The sequence below is a fragment of the Schistocerca nitens genome, chromosome 7 (assembly GCF_023898315.1).
Source record: "Schistocerca nitens isolate TAMUIC-IGC-003100 chromosome 7, iqSchNite1.1, whole genome shotgun sequence".
Classification (NCBI taxonomy): Eukaryota; Metazoa; Arthropoda; class Insecta; order Orthoptera; family Acrididae; genus Schistocerca; species Schistocerca nitens.
In genome coordinates, this window is record NC_064620.1 from 147,318,242 (window position 1) to 147,339,075 (window position 20,834).

Consider the following 20,834-nt stretch of genomic DNA (forward strand, 5'->3'; position numbering starts at 1 on the left):
TTATTTTTCATTCGGATTCAGAGTCTTCATGGTCATCAAGATCGAATTTGTTCTCTGTATGCAACACAAATTGCTCTCTCCTTTGCATAATCGAATTGTATTTTTAGGCCTCATATATGTGTCCTGGTAGTTTTCGTCCTACATATATTCCCCAGCGTTGAGTTATGTTGAACATGGGTTTAAAATTCCAAAAACAATTTTCTGTTGTTGGAATCTCATTTCTGAATGCTTCTGCCACGGAGTCTTCCATCCCAGCACTAAATCTCCTGTTCACAGTTTTATGGCAGTTGCAGAGTGTTAAAACACATTCACGTGACGGTTTATCATATTTAATTTCGCCCAGCAAGTTATATGAGCCCACAGTTGTATCACTGGGCATATTCGAGCACCTTCAGTCACTATTTTCGCCCATATTATACGGTTTAAGTTAATTTAAGTCGGAAATTTAAGGAGATAAGATGGTGTTATTAAATTCTGTATACGCACGTATCTCAAACACTCAATAAAATGGACGCTGCAGTCACCTAAACATTTGAAAACTTTCGAGTTACAAATAGAAATAAAAATGGAAATCGATTCATTTGGATGTAAATTCGAGAGATCTATTGATGGCTTGGAATCCAAAGATGTGAGAAACGTATTGATTCGAACGTCAACAAACACATGTGCTTGTTATAGTCGAAATGAAGTGTGATGTTGTGTTGGTTGTTTTCGTGTTAATTTGTTCTGCTGTAATATCAGGTGCAGAGAAAAGTAATGAGAACCAACAGACGAAAAAGAAATTGCAAATTGGTGTAAAGAAACGACCCGATAAATGCGAATACAAATCGAAGAAAGGAGACTTCCTTCATGTTCATTATAAGGTTTCGTAACTAATACCTATCGTATATACATAAGGCAAAAGTTGGTGTTATATGATACTTCAAGCATAGCTCATTTGAAATAAGGTGCAGCCATTTACAAAAACTACATTTTGGTTAACTGCGGCGTTTGTACTGTTAAGTGCTAAAGGTATCGTGAAGTACAAAATTCACATAGTTTCTGGATGGCTGCTTACATATTTCCACCACTAATGATGTGGTAGCAAAGCATCGTACACATTTGCTTCCCAGGGAGTAAAAAAAGAAAAAAAAATGTCACCCAATACAGTCATTCATTTGGAGTATGGAACAATGAAGCTTTGTAACTTTACAATTGTTTGGCGCCAGTAATTGTGAAAATTAACATTTTTTTCCGTCCCTATATGAATTATTCAATATTCACGAAATCTAAACCACACAAAAAGTCATGTTGTGCTGTTGTGGTCTTCACTCTGAAGACTGGTTGGATGCAGCTCCCCGTGCAACTGTATCCTGAGTAAGCATCATAATAAATCCCTTTTTAAATTTCTCCTTGTTTTTCTTTACTGCTTGCTCAATATACAGACCGAATAACATTGAGGACAGGCTTCACTCCTGCCCCACTCCATTATCAACTGCAGCTTCCTTCAACTCATACCTGCCATTTGGTTTCTGCTCAAGTAGTAAATAGCCTCTCACTCCTCGAATTTTGTGCCTGCAGCCTTCAGATTTCAACAAGAGAATTCCAGCCAACCTGTCAGAAGCTTTCTCTGAAGTCTTTCTTTAATTTATCTTCTAAGATAAGTCGTGTGGTAAGTATTGGCTTGCATGTTCCTAGATTTCTCTGAAACCCAAATTGATGATTCCTGAGGCACACTTCAGGCAGTTTTTCCATTCTGTAAATAATTTATATTAGTATTCTATAAACATGACGTATTAAACGAATTGTTTGGTAATATTCTCAGCACCTTCTTTCTTTGGAATTGGAGTTAGGATATCCTTCTTGAAGTCTGAGGGTGTTTCGCATGTCTCATATTTCTTGCACACCAAGTGGAATGGTTGTGTCATGGCTGGCTCTTCCAAGGATATCAGTAGTATTGAGGGACTGTCATCTACTCCAGGGGCCTTTGTTCCAACTTAGGCATTTCAGTGCTCTTTCATACCCTTCTCACACCATTGTATCTCTCATCTTATCCACTTCCCCTTCCCTTTTCTGGAACATTGCCTTTAAGTTCGTTTTTCTTGTGTAGCCCTTCTATATATTCCTTCCACCTTTCAATTTTCCTTTTGTTGCTTATTGTTAGTTTTCCATTAACTCTTGATATTCACACAGCTCGTAAAGTAAAAAGCAAACTCCCTTAAGTCAAAAATTGTGATTTTTATTTCAATGAACGAAATATTTCAAGCCTTGGGGACTCATCATAAGGTGCTTGTTCAGTCTAGATGGTTTTTTTGTTTTTAGGTTAATACTGTCTGTGTTAAGATTATATGGTTGTATTAGAAAGTGGCACATTTTAACAAAAACTAAGAGAACAGTAAATAATCTTTTATTTCTCCCAATAGGTGATTACCTAGTTTTTAAGTATAGTGTGAGCAGGGACATTAATATACATGTAGGAATAAAGGAGATGACTCACCGAAAGGCATAAGCGCTGCATCGTCAATAGGTACACAAACAAAAGGTACAGAACTTTGCTAGCTTTTGGAATTAACTTCCTTTTTTGAGCTTGTAGTAAAAACATGTATATGCCTGTCTCCAAACATTGTGCTCAGTTGATTGCCAGCTCTTTCCTGGACCACAGTGACTGTACTAGATTAAGATGGGGGTGCAGGGTGGGGTAGGGTGAGGGATGGAGAGAAGCAGGGAGGTGTTGGGGGGGGGAGGGAGGGCAGAACGGGGAAGCAGCTTGTGGGAGAGTAGGGAGCCATCTGTGGGCTAGTTAGGGGTGCAGGTAGAGGGGGCAGGTGGCAAATGGCTGGGCACACGATTTCACAGACTAGGGCATGAGATAGGTGAGATAGCAGCACAAAACTAGTTGACATGAATTGGGCATGGTACTGGGACACTAGATGGCGTGTGTGTGTTCGTGCATGCGCGCCTGCGTGTGTGTGTGTGTGTGTGAAAGACACTCACACTCCGTTGGGTGGGGGTACAGCAAGTTACCTTAGGTTTAGGGAGTGAAAGAAAGGATGTGCTGTAAGGATAGCTCCCATCTGCACGGCTCAGGAAAGCTGGTGGTGGCTGGGTGGTCCACCTTGCTTTTCGCAATAGTTTGTCAGTGGCCATTCATTCAAGTTAACAGCTGGCTGGTTGTCATACCAATGTAAAATGCTGTGCAGTGGCTGCAGCACAGCTGGTATACAACATGGCTGATTTCACAGGTGGCCCACACTGTGATGGGGTAGGGTAAGCCTGTGATGGGACTGAAGTAGTTGGTGCTGGATTGGACTGGTGGGTCTTCCACAAGGGTATAATCCTTGTGGCAGGGGATTGGGGGTTGGAGTGGCATAGGGATGGACTAGGATGTTGTGGAGGTTGAGTGGGCAACAGAACACCACTTTGGAAGAAGATGGAAGTATCTTGAGTAGGATGTCCCTCCTTTCAGGGCATGATGATAGATAGTCAAAGCCCTGACAAAGCTCATGGTTCAGTCGTTCTTGTCCCCGGTGTTATTGGGTGACAAGGGGGCTGCTCCTTTGTGGTTGGTTCTTGGGATGGATGTGAGGATCAGGTGTGTGGGTGGATATGCCACAGGGGATCTGTTTGTGTATTAAGTCTGGAGGGCATTGCCTGTCTGTGAAAACCTTTGTGAGGCCTTCAGCATACTGGGTGAGAGGTTCTCATTACTGTAGATGCGGCAGACTGAGAACTATCTGCACATCATTATACACCGACACATATTTCGTCCTACAGCACATTTTTGTTGAATTGTGCTTTCATGTGGCTGTAGGACGAAAATTTTGTTTTCAGCAAAATAGTAGGTTACTGGCTGATTACATTTTTATAGTCAGTTCCTAGGCTGAATGCACAATTAATGGAAGTAAGCAGTATGGCACTTTAGAACCCTGAGGCAGGTTTGCACAAAGCATTGAGGCTTATTAATGAGAATAGGATACAATATTGTAAGAGTAAGATAAAAAGGATGGACTGGAATGAGGTATATGTAGAAAGACATGCTAATGTCAAATTCAGTTTATTCCATAGTAAATTTGTCAATATTTGAAAGTTGCTTTCCTAAAAAAATTATCCAGGAGATAAGAAAAAGGGGGGTGGGGGTAAGCCATGGATAACTAATGGAATTATTTAAAGGCCAACAAAAGTCAAGATCCTTACTTGCATACCACAAAAAGTGCTGTAGTATTTTAAGGAAAGTCATTAAATGTCCAGAATTATGCATGTCTTGGCAGAAATAAATAGTGCAGATAATAAGATGAAAACTGTGTGGTACATTGTCAAACAGGAGACCGGATAGCCAGTCAGTGTACAAGATTCCATTAAATTACACTAAATGACAATGTTGTGACTGATAATTCACTAGTTGCAAGTAATTTTCAACACTCAATTTCTAATCATAGCAGCAAATATAAAAATAATGGTGCAGTTTACGAATCTGAAAATTATATTTAAAATATCATTTTACAAAACGGTAAGAAGCTAGAAGTTACACCAACATTCTTCACTGAAATCACAATTATAAAAAACTAAAGCTCAAATGAGGTTGATGGTATTTCAAACAGAATTCTGGAAAAATTAATAGCAAACACACACTTAAGTGGACACAATGTACTTAGCATATCACATTTTGGATTACAGAAGGGTTGCCTGACAGAATGCTATTTATACTTCACTTATTAAGTGGTACACGCCTTAAATAATAATATATGACCAGTTGATATCTTTTGTAATGTTTCCAAGGTGTTTCAGCGTGTAGATCAGGTTAGTCTCTTAGAAAAACCCAGGTTATATGGAATTGGTGACTTTATGCACAGCTGATTTAATTCATATCTCACAAACAGAATGCAAAAGATTGTGCTGAATAATTCAGACAATGTCAAAAAGGTAGAAATTTTAGCGACGGGGGGGGGGGGGGGGGGGGAGTCACAAAGGGAATCCCCCAAAGGGTTCAGTTTTGGATCCTGGGGATTCTCAAACAGACGACAGCACTGTGATGTCGCACCAGGGCAGCAGCTGCAAGCATACCCAGTGTGCGATCATGGGCTGGATCAGTGAGCAGTTGTGAGGCTGTGTGCATGTCATGCTGAAGTGTTTAATTGAGCAAGTCCATTGTGTCCAAGTATACCCACATGCTGCATACATTCACTAATGAAGAATATGCAGATATGTTGTTTGTGTATGGGTACTGTAATGGCAGTGCCCATGTGGCTGTGGCAGAATACCAGAGACATTTCCCTTATTGACAGACCTCCTGTGCTATGGTATTTCTCAGGATTTTTCAAACAATACATGAGTCCAGAACACTCCAGTATACCTGTAACATCAGAATGTGAGGTCGTCGAGTCAGCTGAGGAAAGGGACGATGTTGTCGCAATGGTACAATGGAGTCTCACCACAACTACACAGCGCATTAGCCGTCAGCTTAATATTCCCGAAACATAAGAGCTTATTCCCATTCCACGTACACCACATGCAACATCTGCATTCAGGTGACTCTTTATGCAGACAACAATGTTGTGAACGGTTAGATGTACACAGAAAACTCATGCAGTACACTTTATTGACAGATGAGGCTACATTTACATGCAATGGTATCATGAACGCCCACAATTTTCATACACAGGTGATGGAGAACCCACACGACACTAGGGAAAGAAAATTTCAAGTTAGGTTCTCAGTGAATGTTTGGCGTGGTATGATTGATGACCTGGTGATAGGGCCTGTGTTCTTGCAGAATCACATGACAGCTGCAGCATATTCACATTTCCTGGTAGAAGATGTGACATTAGACCAATGATGGCAAATGTACTTAAGATATGATGGCTCACCTTTACTGTACCAGACAAGTATCCCAGTATCTGAATAACACATTTCCTTGACCGTGGATTGGTTGTGGTGGACCCATTAACTGGCGTGCCATATTACCCGATCTAATCCTAGTAGACTTCTGTTTATGTGGCTGCTTATATGTGAATGTGTATGCTATAAAGGTGGGTACACATGAACTTGTTGCTCACATCACTGATATTGCTGCCAGCATTAAAGCCCACCAAGATGATGATCAATATGCTACACAGCACACCCTCCAACACATTGACAGGGGCATTGAGATGAGTGGAGGACTCTTTGAACACTTTTTGTAGGATGGATCAGTTATCTGTCCTAGCATTATTCTATCCATCACAGTGCCTACACAGCACCTCAGTAAGTAATATTCACACTTGTCGTCATAATCTTTCATGGATGTGTGTAGTCATCAATGTGCTCCAGCTCTGTAATGATCGAAAATGGGCCACATTTTTATAGGACTTTTTCGCTTTATTCTCACATGTAGATCACCTCACATATTATGTGACATTCCTCCTGAATCACCGCGTATTTGTGTGAATGACCTTCCACTTAACATTCAACAAACAGAATTGGCATTTTTGTTTCAGACATTTATAGTCTTTTAATAAATCCCAATAGACAGAAAGAACCAAAGAGTTGGTAAACGATGTTTTCCAACGAATTATTAAGTGGTTCTCTGTGAGGGGACACTCCTTAAATTTTGAAAAAACACACTACATTTAGTTCAGTACAAAAATAGCCGTACCAGCAATTGATGTCGCACCTGATGATTGGCAGTCAGTAAATAGGGTAGAATGCTCCAAATGTTTGGTGTACGTATTGATGAAAACCTGAACTGTAAGAAGCATAGTACTGAGATTCTCAAGCAGCAAGTTCAGCTAGTTTTGCTCTTTGTATAGTTGCTAATCTTGGAAACAAACATATCAGCCTCCTAACATCTTTTGCATATTTTCACTCAGTAATGTTGCATGAAATAATTTTCTGCACTAACTCATTACTCATCGATTGAAAAAAAGGAAAAAAAAAACAAAAAAAACACACACACAAGCAGTAACAATAATATGTTGTTCACCCACAGATGTCATGCAAGTAAATCTTCAAGAAGCTGGGCATTTTTAACTGCTCCATCACAATACATATATTCCCAAATGAAATTTGTTATTATTAGTCCATCACAATTTGAGAAGAGCAGTGATCTCCATACCTACAACACTAAAGGAAAGCTGTCAGTGGCTCAGAAAGGAGTTCAATGTGCAGCAACAAAAATTTTTGATCATTTGCCCAAAAACATAAAACTGCCAGGAAGCTGACAGGTAGCAAAGCAAGTTTTAAATCTTATTTAAAACCATTTCTCCTGAACAACAACTACTATTCCATTGATGAATTTCTTCTTAAAAACTGGTTGTGAGAAAAAAATTTATAAAAATGTAGTTACACAAGTAGGGCTAAAAAAATAATGTGCTCATTAATGTTAACGCTAATAATGTAAACACATCCTGTAAACTGACATGTACCACATCATTTTGATTAAAGAAATGTTCAAATGATCTATGGAATATGTAACTAACTATATCTATGTAACCTTAGCAGGACAAGAAGTATTAACCTACAGCCGAAAAATGATGTAGGCAGAACAAGCACTCAAAGATGAGACCCCAGGGCATGAAATGCATCTTGGACCGAAATAAGAGTCACCATTTGTGTCTGAAGGCAGTTTGTTTTTTGTTTTATGAAAGTAGTACAGCTACGGAAGCAACAGTGACAGCTGTGGATAATATTAAGTAATTCATATAGCTGCTTCTGTTTTCTGGAAAGCCCACTTTAATTTTCCTATATGCTGTATCTGTCTTTCCCCTGCCTATGTCGTCTAGCCATTCCCGTCTAGACACTTTGCACTTTGTGCCAGTCTCAGTTTTTAGATAACTCTATTCCCATTTACCTGCTTCAATAGGTGCATCTCTATATTTTCTCGTTTCATCAATTAAATTCAATATCTTCCTCTTTTCTCCTCCTCCTCCTCCTCCTCCTCCTCCTCCTATGAATTATGCTCAGAATCCGTATCTGCCACTGAAAATGTTCTACAGTTTAAAATCTAGTTCTGACATTGTCTCACCATTACATAATAAATTTAAGACCTTCCAATGTCTCCATCTGTCTTCCACATATACACTCCTGGAAATTGAAATAAGAACACCGTGAATTCATTGTCCCAGGAAGGGGAAACTTTATTGACACATTCCTGGGGTCAGATACATCACATGATCACACTGACAGAACCACAGGCACATAGACACAGGCAACAGAGCATGCACAATGTCAGCACTAGTACAGTGTGTATCCACCTTTCGCAGCAATGCAGGCTGCTATTCTCCCATGGAGACGATCGTAGAGATGCTGGATGTAGTCCTGTGGAACGGCTTGCCATGCCATTTCCACCTGGCGCCTCAGTTGGACCAGCGTTCGTGCTGGACGTGCAGACCGCGTGAGACGACGCTTCATCCAGTCCCAAACATGCTCAATGGGGGACAGATCCGGAGATCTTGCCGGCCAGGGTAGTTGACTTACACCTTCTAGAGCACGTTGGGTGGCACGGGATACATGCGGACGTGCATTGTCCTGTTGGAACAGCAAGTTCCCTTGCCGGTCTAGGAATGGTAGAACGATGGGTTCGATGACGGTTTGGATGTACCGTGCACTATTCAGTGTCCCCTCGACGATCACCAGTGGTGTACAGCCAGTGTAGGAGATCGCTCCCCACACCATGATGCCGGGTGTTGGCCCTGTGTGCCTCGGTCGTATGCAGTCCTGATTGTGGCGCTCACCTGCACGGCGCCAAACACGCATACGACCATCATTGGCACCAAGGCAGAAGCGACTCTCATCGCTGAAGACGACATGTCTCCATTCGTCCCTCCATTCACGCCTGTCGCGACACCACTGGAGGCGGGCTGCACGATGTTGGGGCGTGAGCGGAAGACGGCCTAACGGTGTGCGGGACCGTAGCCCAGCTTCATGGAGACGGTTGCGAATGGTCCTCGCCGATACCCCAGGAGCAACAGTGTCCCTAATTTGCTGGGAAGTGGCGGTGCGGTCCCCTACGGCACTGCGTAGGATCCTACGGTCTTGGCGTGCATCCGTGCATCGCTGCGGTCCGGTCCCAGGTCGACGGGCACGTGCACCTTCCGCCGACCACTGGCAACAACATCGATGTACTGTGGAGACCTCACGCCCCACGTGTTGAGCAATTCGGCGGTACGTCCACCCGGCCTCCCGCATGCCCACTATACGCCCTCGCTCAAAGTCCGTCAACTACACATACGGTTCACATCCACGCTGTCGCGGCGTGCTACCTGTGTTAAAGACTGCGATGGAGCTCCGTATGCCACGGCAAACTGGCTGACACTGACGGCGGCGGTGCACAAATGCTGCGCAGCTAGCGCCATTCGACGGCCAACACCGCGGTTCCTGGTGTGTCCGCTGTGCCGTGCGTGTGATCATTGCTTGTACAGCCCTCTCGCAGTGTCCGGAGCAAGTATGGTGGGTCTGACACAACGGTGTCAATGTGTTCTTTTTTCCATTTCCAGGAGTGTACAACCTTCTTTCATGGTTCTTAAACCATTAGCAATGACTAATTTACCCTCTGTGCAAAATTCTACAAGATGTCTTCCAGTTTTATTCCTTTCACACAGTCCATATTCCATTATTTTTCCTTCTCTTCCTTTTCCAACTATCGAATTCCAGTCCTTCCTCATAGTTAAATTTTCCACTCCCTTATCTATCTGAATAATTTCTTTTGTCTCATGATACATTCTGTCAATCTCTTCATCGTCTGTGGAACTAGGTGGCACACTGTCTTGTAATACTGTGGCCTGTGTTAACTTTGTGTCTATCTTGCCTACAATAATCATTCACTATACTATTCATAGTAGCTTACCCGTATTCCAATTTTTTACTCATTATTAGACCAACTCCTGCATTACCTCCACTTGATTTTGTATTTATGCCTCTTCACTCATCTGGCAACAAGTCATGTTCATCCTGCCACCAAACTTTACTATTGGCCACTTTATCTAACGTCAGCCTACCAATTTCCATTTTTAAATTTTTTAACCTACCTGTTTATTAAGGGATCTAATGTTCCATGCTCCAAACCATAGAGTGCCAGTTTTGTTTTTCCTGATGTCGATGTTCTCATGAGTAGTCCCTGCCTGGAGATTCAAATAGGGGCTGTCTTACCTCCAGAATATTTTACTCAAGGGGTGCCATCATCGTTTAACCATTTATGTAGTACAGCTACATACCCTCAGAAAAAACGGTGGCCGTAGTTTCCTCATAGCTTTCAGCCATTCACAGACCAGCGTAGCAAGGCCATTTGGCTGATGTTACAAGACCAGATCAGTCAATTGCACAGACTGTTTCCCCTACAACCATTAAATAGACTGCTACCTATTTTCAGGAACCACACGTTTGTCTGGCCTCCCAACTGATACCTCTCCATGTGGTTGCACCTATAGTACAGCTATCTCTATTGATGAGGCATGCAAGCCACCCCGCCTCAGCGAGGTCTGTGAATGATGAATCGTTTTCCATGGATTCACATAGAGGGTTCTCTGAGATGTGGATAAAGTCAAGGATGTGTATTTTACTTAATTACAATACAATACAATGAAATGACTTTTCTTTATCGTAAGTTATTGTGCAAAAATAGATGATGATGATGATAATGATAATAATAATAATAATATGACCTATTTAACAAATCTATAGTGATACTCTTCCATGGAGGAAAAGAGAGTACTCCTGCCGAGAGCTCTTTAATTCAGCCTTTAACTGAATTACGTTACTTTGAAGACATTTCAAATGCTATAGCACGTAGTTGAATAATATTGGGGCAGTGCCTATACATTTACCCGATTTGTTTGTATTTTAATCTTGAAGTCTTTACAGGCACAAGTTCATTTTGGTCCTTATATCATAAGTCATTTGTAGTAAATTTTTTATGAGAAAAGACAGATATTGGTAATGACAACAAAGATTAAATTTTAAGAATATATGTATTGTGGAATACTTGTGAAAGTGTCAGACTTCTTCAAAATAGGGCCTTGCAGCTAATGAGTGAAACAAAACGTGCAGAATATTGTTCAATTTTAAATTGCTGATAAGTGTAACTATGCATTACTGCAAATTTAGCAAAATATACACTGAAGAGCCAAATAAACTAGTTCACCTGCCTAATATCCCCCATGAGCACACAGAAGTGCCGCAACAAGACATGGCATGGACTGGACTAATGTTTGAAGTAGTGCTGGAGGGAACTGACACGATGAATCCTGCAGGGATCTCCATAAATCCGTAAGCATATGAGGGAACGGAGATCTCTTCTGAACAGCATGTTGCATGGCATTCCAGATATGCTCATAATGTTCATGTCTGGAGAGTTTGGTTGCCAGTGGAAGTGTTTAAACTCGGAAGAGTGTTCCTGGAGCCATCCTGTTGGAATTATGGATGTGTGGGGTGTTGCATTGTCCTGCTGGAATTGCCCAAGTCCGTTGGAATGCAGTGGACATGGATGAATGCAGGTGATCAGACAGGATGGTGAAGTATGTGTTACCTGCCAGAGTCATATCTAGACATATCAGGGGTCCCAGTCACTCCAACTGTGCATGCCCCTCACCATTACAGAGCCTCCACCAGCTTGAACAGTCCCCTGCTGATGTGCAGGGTCCATGGATTCATGAGGTTGTCTCAGTACCCGTACATGTCCATCTGCTCAATACAATTTGAATGAGACTCCGACCAGACAACATGTTTTCAGTCAACAACAGTCCAATGTTGGCACTAACAGGCCCAAGCGAGGCATGAAGCTGTGTGTTATTCAGTTGTCAAGGGTACACGAGGGTGTCTCCGGCTCCAAAAACTCTTATTAAAGATGTCTCGTTGAATGGTTCACCCGCTGACACTCGTTGATGGCCCAACATTGAAATCTGCAGAACGGTTGCACTTCTGTCACATTGAATGATTCTTTTCAGTCATCATTGGTCCAGATCTTGCAAGATCTTTTTTTCCATCCACAGCAACGGCGGAAATTTGATGGTTACCGGATTTCTGATATTCATCATACATTCGTGAAATGGTTTTTCAGGAAAATCCCCGCACCATCGCTACCTCAGAGATGCTGTGTCCCAATGCCCATGTGCCGACTATAACTCCACGTTCAGACTCACTTAAAATCTTGATAACCTGCCATTGTAGCAGCAATAGCTAATCTAACTACTGCGTCAGACACTTGTTGGCTTACATAGGTGTTGTCAACATCAGGGCCGTGTTCTGCCAGTTTACATATCTCTGTATTTGAATACGCATGCCTATACCAGTTTCTTTGGCGCTTCAGTGTATAAGCTGCGTGTATAAATTAATATGCATCTGTAATGGACACTGAAGTAGTTACAAAGAAGCAGGTCTTTATTCCTGCATTAATGTACTAAAGTACATCAGCAATTTTATGCGTGTCAAATCTGACCTTTGCAATATCTAAAATAAATAGGGGTAAGTTGTAGGGAAAGAAGGGTAATATACAGTATGCACAAGAACCAAGAGGGAGCGATAAGTGTGGAAGACCAAGAACAAATTGCTTGGATTAAAAAGGGTGTAAGACAGGGTTGTAGTCTCTCACCCCTACCGTTCAAGCTGAACACTGAAAAAACAGTATCCCTTTCCAAGCATTAATCCCCAGCTTGTGGGGTCTGCTGTTGTGGCTAACCAGATTTGGCATGTTAATTTAAGGGGTGCTGGATGCCCTTCCTGTCGCTACCCTGTACCCCCCCCCCCCTGTACTCCCGTCGCTGAAGGGCCCCTCCCCCTCCACACATCCAGTAGGTGAGCTCATTTAACATGTGTTAGTGTGGGGTGGTGGCTGCGCTGGCTATTGGGTGACTGAACATGTCGCCAGCCAATAAGAGTTCACTAGTTGGAAATGGATGGTGTTTCCTTGATTATGACCGAGGATGTTCTTCGAGCTCAGTGTTTGAATTTAAAAGACTGATGATTGATATTGTTGCTGAATACAGTAAATGGGAAATACATGTAAAAAGATGAAACTGAGTTATAAGTGGAACAAGGAAAGGTGGTGAGTGGTCCCCTTCGTCACATATTGTCTTGATCCAGAACACTTCCTGTCGACTGTCTTGTTTTTTCAGTGCTGCTGCAACCTAGCAGTAGTTGTATCATAATTGTGTGGTGAATGTTCTAAGTTGTGTTGGTGACACTGATTGTGGATTACATCAGCATTTCCTCTCTCACATCTCCCATCTCCAAAACGGCTTAAAATACTCCCTTAATTCTGCCAACAACTGTGGTGTGAACAGTCTGCCTTTTGAGCCACTTATAACTTGTTCAATCACACCAAATGCCAACAGGAAGAAAACAGGAGAAAGGCAAGTGAGACGTCGAATAAAAACTTAAAATCGAGGTTAACCTTACTAGGAATTTGTAGCATTGATCTTACGGGGTTTTCTTAGGGGCTATGAATTTATGGTGTAGAATCACAAAAAACATAAAATTGGAGAATGTAAAATCGAAGTTCCATTGTATACATCTCATGGCAAGTTATTATCAACAAAAATCAATAGTTGTGGATAAAAGTAAACCTTCAATGATAGACTGAAGTTATTTTTTACAATTCTGTTACACCAATATGATACAATAATGTAAAAAGCAAGCGAAAGTGATAATAGTGACTGAAAGATTTTAATATTGTTTGACATCATTAATGTTTGTTCCAGTGGCAAGTTGGATTTATGTATATAGATGCCCAAGAAAATTTGTTGATCGAGCTCTTCTTACTGTTTTTACATTTGGTGACTTGGTGCTACCCAGAGCTGTAATTTTGTGAATTGTCTTTCAGTAATGTTGCACTACAAGAAAAAATGTAGCACTAATTGTTTTGAAATTATAAGTAACAAAGTGCATCACATGACATTGGTTGTTGTTGCCTAACAAGTTCACTCTCTGCCTGGGTTTTAATGCCCAATTCACACTTTTGATGATGTCAGGGATAGTTTGATAACCATGCAGATGAATTTCAGCATTTATCCCAGCCTGCCAGTCAGTCAACTCAGATATTACAAATCATTGGTTTTAGAGCAGACAGTACGCTGATCTGCAGAAGATAGTGCCACTGTTAGAGGAAAAATGCTCAATGCCAAGTGATGCATTGATGGAACAAATTGTTGACATTGTCATCAAATCCTCACAATATTTCATCACTGCATCTTTCCTACATCTTCAGGTGTGACAAACACACTGCTGAGCTGTGAGTGGAGCCTCCTATTTATACCAGTCTAAGCAGAAAACATGCAGGCGTGATGGTGCCAAAATCAGTGGTTAATAGCAAAGATTCTTTGACTGGAAGCAAGAAAGATACGTACGCCACTTGGTGGGCAATGAACTAAGAGCTTCAGCACACAATAAAAGGCTGTCATTCACGCTGTGCACTGCCACCCCAGCGCCCTCTGTCAGGAGTTGCATACCAAGTGCCCGCACTGGTGTGTGACTGTTCTTGGTGTGGTCAGCCGAATATCTATGTTGCCAGCAATGCGTCGTCCTTCATATGACCAATAGTTCAAAATCTTAACTATTGGCCACCAGTTTTGGCATCTTCAATGCTAGCGCATTTCCTACTGAGACTGGCATGAATAGAAGATTTAAGTCATTACTCAGCAGTGTTTAGTCATACTTAAAGATGTCGGTCAGCTGCAGCAACGAAGAATTGTGTGAATTTCACAACCATATCTACGACTAGTCCATTGGGAAAGCCTCAAGCAACGCAAATTGTTGCACTGCATAACGAAAAATAAAATATTAACTGGAAGTGATTCTAGGTTCCCTGTATCCATTCTAGACAAACGGCTGTATAAGAACCTACAATATTTGTCAGACAAGTTTCTTCTTTCTCTTTTTTCCATATTTTCTTTCACTCCTATCTTAGTCAATTCAGACAATTGCCTGTGTAAAAAAATCGTGAGTTTATCACTATTATGTATGATAACTTAACAGTTCATGAGATGAGATAGATATCATGTTGTACACCTCATTAGTCAGATGATTACCCATTTCCATCTTTCTTGCCAGGAGTTTATTGGCCAGTCTGTCATCTTTAATCTGTCTTCAGTTCTGGTTTACCCCAATTTTTATTAGTTTTGAAGAAAAACAGTTCAGACATTCACAATTTTCTCGATTTGAGCTACATGATATTATGCAGATCTTTAATGTGGCAGCTTTAGGTGGAGAGTGTTTTGAAGTATGGTTGTGTAAGACACTGTTAGAGGTCAGGCCTAAACTTCCACATTTACGACACTGAAAACCTCAGCAAACATTGCGCTGCAGCAGTTACTAAATGCATAGTGTACCACACTTTGCTTTATGTTGTGTGTTGCTCATTATCTTCTTTTCTTGTGTTGAAATGAGTGAAGAGAATTATCCTCATCCATAAAGACATTCAAGTATGATTCTCACAACACCAGAATGAATTGGCAGGCTTTCACAAGAACACAGAACATAGATTTAGGCTGCCAGCTCTGTGAGGAGGAGACGTACGTACTGTGACCCATTCTTCTGGCCTCCCCTTGTCTGGGCTAAGTTCTCGTTTGTTTACTCTTCATGACTGGCTGTATGTTGTGTGTCCAGACTCAAAAATGGGATGATTTCATTCATCTGTCTCATTTACATTGAACAATAATAATCAATCCAGCCTTGTCAGTCACAATAATCGACCTGCAATCCCATCTCCTTCTTTTCATGCTGTATGAAATACAGGGTGTACGTAAAGTCCAGGAACACTTTCAATTATTTATTACACGAGAACCAAACATTGTACAGATATCATACATATGTAATTTTGAAGAGAAACCCTGAAAGTTTTTTTTTTTTTTTCATGCATACCGCCACAGCGTAGTTTGGTAATTTTCTGATAGTCAGCGCTAGTCGCAAACGTGGCGAGTTCAGATGCAGAGCGAGCTTTCTGTGTGTTGAAGTTTGACAAAAACAAGTGTGCTACAGCTGTTAAATGGATGTTTTGAACCAATTACGGTAAGAAGCCACCAACAAGGCAGGTCATTTACCACTGGTACAACAATTCGTTATGATGGGTTGCTTGTGCCCGGCAAAGAGAAGCGGACGTCCCAGTGTCAGTGAAGTGAATGTGGAACGCATATGTGAGACTTTCCTACTTGGACATGTTGCGGCAATGGCTGATGCCTCAAATGCAATTTGACTCTCCGTTCATCTTTCAGCAGGATGGGGCTCAACTTCATTTTCATTGTGAAGTTCGTGGTTACCTGAACCCGGAGTGCTGCATCGATGGATTGGCTGTGCTACAGAAGAGGGCAGCTGTTTCATGAAATGGCCTCCCCGATCACCAGATCTCACACTGTGACTTTTTTCTGTGGGAACACATTAAAGATCTGGTGTATGTACCGCCTCTACCACGTGATGTAACAGAGCTCCGGGAGAGAATACGGGAAGCGACTGCCACAGTCAACGATGCCATGCTGGGACGGGTATGGCAAGAATTCAACTACCATATTGATGTCTGCCGGGTCACTCGTGGTTCGCACATCGAATGTATGTAAAAATAACTTTCAGAGTGTCTCATCAAACGCAATATGTATGACATCTGTGCAATGTTTAGTTCTTGTGCAATAAATAATTGAAAGTGTTCCCACACTTTATGTACACCCTGGAAGGTTGCAATGAACAATTCGCTTAATACATAAAGTACCTATATCTAATGGTGCCAACAGTGCCGCAGTTATCCACATCCCTCACATGCTGTGCCTGAGGGAGTACTTCAGTATATAGTCTTTTCCTCTGAGTGTTTTTTGTATTAGAAGTGGAAAGTTCTCAAGTGAAGTTAGTGCTGCAAATTGCCTTACCTCAAGTGAAGGTGGCCATCAAACTGGGATATCAACAGTTGTATATATTAGGTTTTTTTAGTGTTTCACTACAGTGTTTAGTTAAATTAAAACCACCCCATTGCTCCATGAATTATGAAACCCATCTAGGCCAGGTAGATTACACAAATCTGTTGTTAGCCAATGTGAGTTCAGTGGATCTCTAATAGGTTCTGCTTGTTCTTATTGTGAGACATGTCATATGGTGAAGTGTTGACTTTTTCCCAAGCTGCCATTAGAGTAGTACTCTACTGGCCATTAAAATTGCTACACCACGAAGATGACGTGCTACAGATGCGAAATTTAACTGACAGGAAGAAGATGCTGTGATATGGAAATGATTAGCTTCTCAGAGCATTCACACAAGGATGGCGCCAGTGGCGACTCCTACAACGTGCTGACGTGAGGAAAGTTTCCAACTGATTTCTCATACACAAACAGCAGTTGACCAGCGTTGTCTGGTGAAACGTTGTTGTGATGCCTCGTGTAAGGAGGAGAAATGCGTACCATCACGTTTCCGACTTTGATAAAGGTCGAATTGTAGCCTATCACGATTGCGGTTTATCGTATCGCGACATTGCTGCTCGCGTTGGTCGAGATCCAATGATTGTTAGCAGAATATGGAATTGATGGGTTCAGGAGGGTAATACGGAACGCCGTGCTGGATCCCTACAGCCTCATATCACTAGCAGTCGAGATGACAGGCATCTTATCTGCATGACTGTAACGGATCTTGCAGTCACGCCTTGATCCCTGAGTCAACAGATGGGGACGTTTGCAAGACAACAACCAGCTGCACGAACAGTTTGATTACGTTTGCAGCAGCATGGACTATCAGCTCGGAGACCATGAGTGCGATTACCCTTGACACTGCATCACAGACAGGAGCACCTGCGATGGTGTATTCAACGACAAACCTGGGTGCACGAATGGCAAAAAGTCATTTTTTCGGATGAATCCAAGTTCTGTTTACAGCATCTTGATGGTGTCATCTGTGTTTGGCGACATCGCGGTGAACGCACATTGGAAGCGTGTATTCGTCATCGCCATACTGGCATATCACCTGGCGTGATGGTATGGGGTGCCATTGGTTACACGTCTCGGTCACCTCTTGTTCTCATTGACGGCACTTTGAACACTGGACATTACATTTCAGATGTGTCATGACCCGTGGCTCTACCCTTCATTCGATCCCTGCGAAACCCTACATTTCAGCGGGATAATGCACAGCCGCATGTTGCAGGTCCTGTATGGACCTTTCTGGATACAGAAAATGTTCGACTGCTGCCCTGGCCAGCACATTCTCCAGATCTCTCACCAATTGAAAACATCTGGTCAATGGTGGCCGAGCAACTGGCTCATCACAATACGCCAGTCACTACTCTTGATGAACTGTGGTATTGTGTTGAAGCTGCGTGGGCAGCTGTACCTGTACACGCCATCCAAGCTCTGTTTGACTCAATGCCTAGGTGTATCAAGGCCATTATTATGGCTAGAGGTGGTTGTTCTGGGTACCGATTTCTCAGGATCTATGCATCCAAACTCCATGAAAATGTAATCACATGTCAGTTCTAGTATAATATATTTGTCCAATGAATACCTATTTATCATCTGCATTTCTTCTTGGTGTAGCAATTTTAATGGCCAGTAGTGTACATGTATTTTTGCAGTGAGTTAAGAGTAATATGAGTTCATGAACTGTATAAATCACAAATTCTCAAACTTGCTTTTTATACTGAAAATATTGTGGCAAGAGATGTTAAATCATCACAAATACATGTGTTTCAATGATAACCAAGTTTTCTGTAAGTCATTCTTCTGCAAAGCTAAAAGAGACGCACACTGCAAGGTGCCTACTGGAATGTAGTTGTAGACATAGACTTCGTGGATTTTGCAAATGTATGAACATTACTAATGTTTGACCATAATTTTTATTTCAGGGTTCATTGGAGGATGGAAATGAATTTGACAGCAGCTATGGTCGAGGACAGCCCCTCACTTTCACTCTTGGCTCTGGGCAAGTCATCAGAGGATGGGACAAAGGACTTATTGGAATGTGTGAAGGGGAGAAACGGAAACTTGTAATACCTCCAGAGCTAGGGTATGGGGCCAGTGGATCACCTCCAAAAATACCCAAGCATGCAACTCTGATCTTTGAAGTAGAGCTCGTCAAAATTGACAGACGTGATGATCTTTGAATCAAATAGGATGGTGAACTATCAAAGAGTTAAGTAAATATGTGATCGTAAAAAGTTGGTAACATATCTGTATGTAGTGTATGTGTCTGATTGCATTAAATGTGGAAAAGTCTTCCATAGGTTTGTCAGGCAATAGAAAAAATGCAACTTTTGACTGTCAGCTATATTTTGTAACAAAATTACCTGTGTGCCCATCCTGTTTTGTATTTGTGACCCATTCCCAGATAACCGCATGCCTTAAAGAATCCGCTTGCAGGATGGGGGCACACTGCCACAAGGTCCCCTGTTCAAATTCACCTGTGGATTAATGATGTGTGCCAGCCAGCCTGAATGTAGTTTAAGATGGTTTCCCACATTCCCACTACAGAAACGCACTAACAAACATTTATAAGACTCTCTCACACTTGCATATGGAATTTACTTTAGACACAGACAAATGGGGTGCACTTTTTCCATCCTGGGCAGCAGATAGGAGATAAATGTTTAGCGTACTTCAACTCATAATCAGCAGGAGCATTTGTGACCATATGGTTTTTCTTTCTGGAAATATTTCTGAAATTCATGTCACTAATCCTTTGTTAAGCCTTAGTTCCACAATTTCACTACACGATTCAGTGCTTCATGAACATAAGAATGCTGTATTATGCCTTGTAGCTTTTGAGGCCACTTCACACAAGTGTTTTTGTTTCAGATTTCCCTAATTCTGCTTCATTGCTCTATGTAGTATTGTTTGTTGTTATTTCAATTTCTAATTTGCAAAATATGAGCTAAATTCATGTTCTTAATTTACTTACAAGAAAACTAAAAAACAACATTAAAAATATTTACAAAAATGAGAAATGATTACTTTCCATCTGACAAAACAGCATCAACTGGAGCAAGAGGCATTCAAGTTTGAAAATATTGCTAAGTGTTAAGTATCTAAATTTTTTAAATTACCTTTATTAGGAAAGAATAAAATAAAGCATTAATTTAAAGAAACAAAAACTTGTGTTAATCACTGTATCAGGTTATATACCTGGGACAGTTAATGAGTTGGAAATATTATTATTATTATTATTATTATTATTATTATTATTATTATTATTGTTTTGAGCTTTCCTCAGTACAGAGGCTTCTCTCCAACATAATAATTTACTTGGAAATTACAATACAAACAATAAATGTTCTTAAACTATATTTTCAAAATATTCCTCCAGGTGTTTCGATCTTGTGTGTCCTCTTCCTCTGCGCCCATTCTCCTCATTGTGTGCTGTACATTTTGGAGCCAGGTAGTCATTGGTCGTCCTCTTCTTCTTCTCCTCCCCTCCAGTTTCCACTCCAGTATCAATTTTGGTATTCTGGTTTTCTCCATTCGTCGTACATGCCCGTACCACTGTAATTTCTTCCTATCCATAATGTCATATATTCTTTCTTTTATTTCCATTCTCCTTATTATTTCGGTGTTCCTTATCTTTTCTTTCCTGGAGAATCTTGCCGATCTTCTCCAGAAGTCCATCTCTAGAGCTGGAAATAGATTAAAAATAGATTAGATTGGAAATAGATTAAAAATAAAAGTGCAAATCCAGACAAAGTGAAAGCAAACTCAAAAGCAACATGATCAAAAATTGGTTGGAGTGGAGCAAGAAGAGCTTTAAAAATAATTTTTTAAGGGAAAAAGAACTGTTGGTGGAGGCACTGGATAGTGCGAGGTAAAATACAGAGGCAGATATGCTGAATGTAAACATGCAAATGTGAGGATGTAGGTTGTATGTCAGAAATCAAGGACTAAAATAAACAAAACTTAGATAATTGGCAAGAGCCCTGTATGAGTTCAGATTAA

The 20,834-nt window shown here is 41.2% G+C and overlaps 1 protein-coding gene across 1 annotated transcript; it reads left to right on the forward strand.

Moving 5' to 3' along the window:
- Positions 1-614: 614 nt before the first annotated feature.
- Positions 615-20,055, forward strand: LOC126194780 (peptidyl-prolyl cis-trans isomerase FKBP2). Its single transcript, XM_049933077.1, has 2 exons — positions 615-863; positions 18,755-20,055. The coding sequence occupies exons 1-2, from the start codon at positions 684-686 to the stop codon at positions 19,010-19,012; spliced, it is 438 nt and encodes a 145-aa protein (XP_049789034.1). The 5' UTR covers positions 615-683; the 3' UTR covers positions 19,013-20,055.
- Positions 20,056-20,834: the final 779 nt, after the last annotated feature.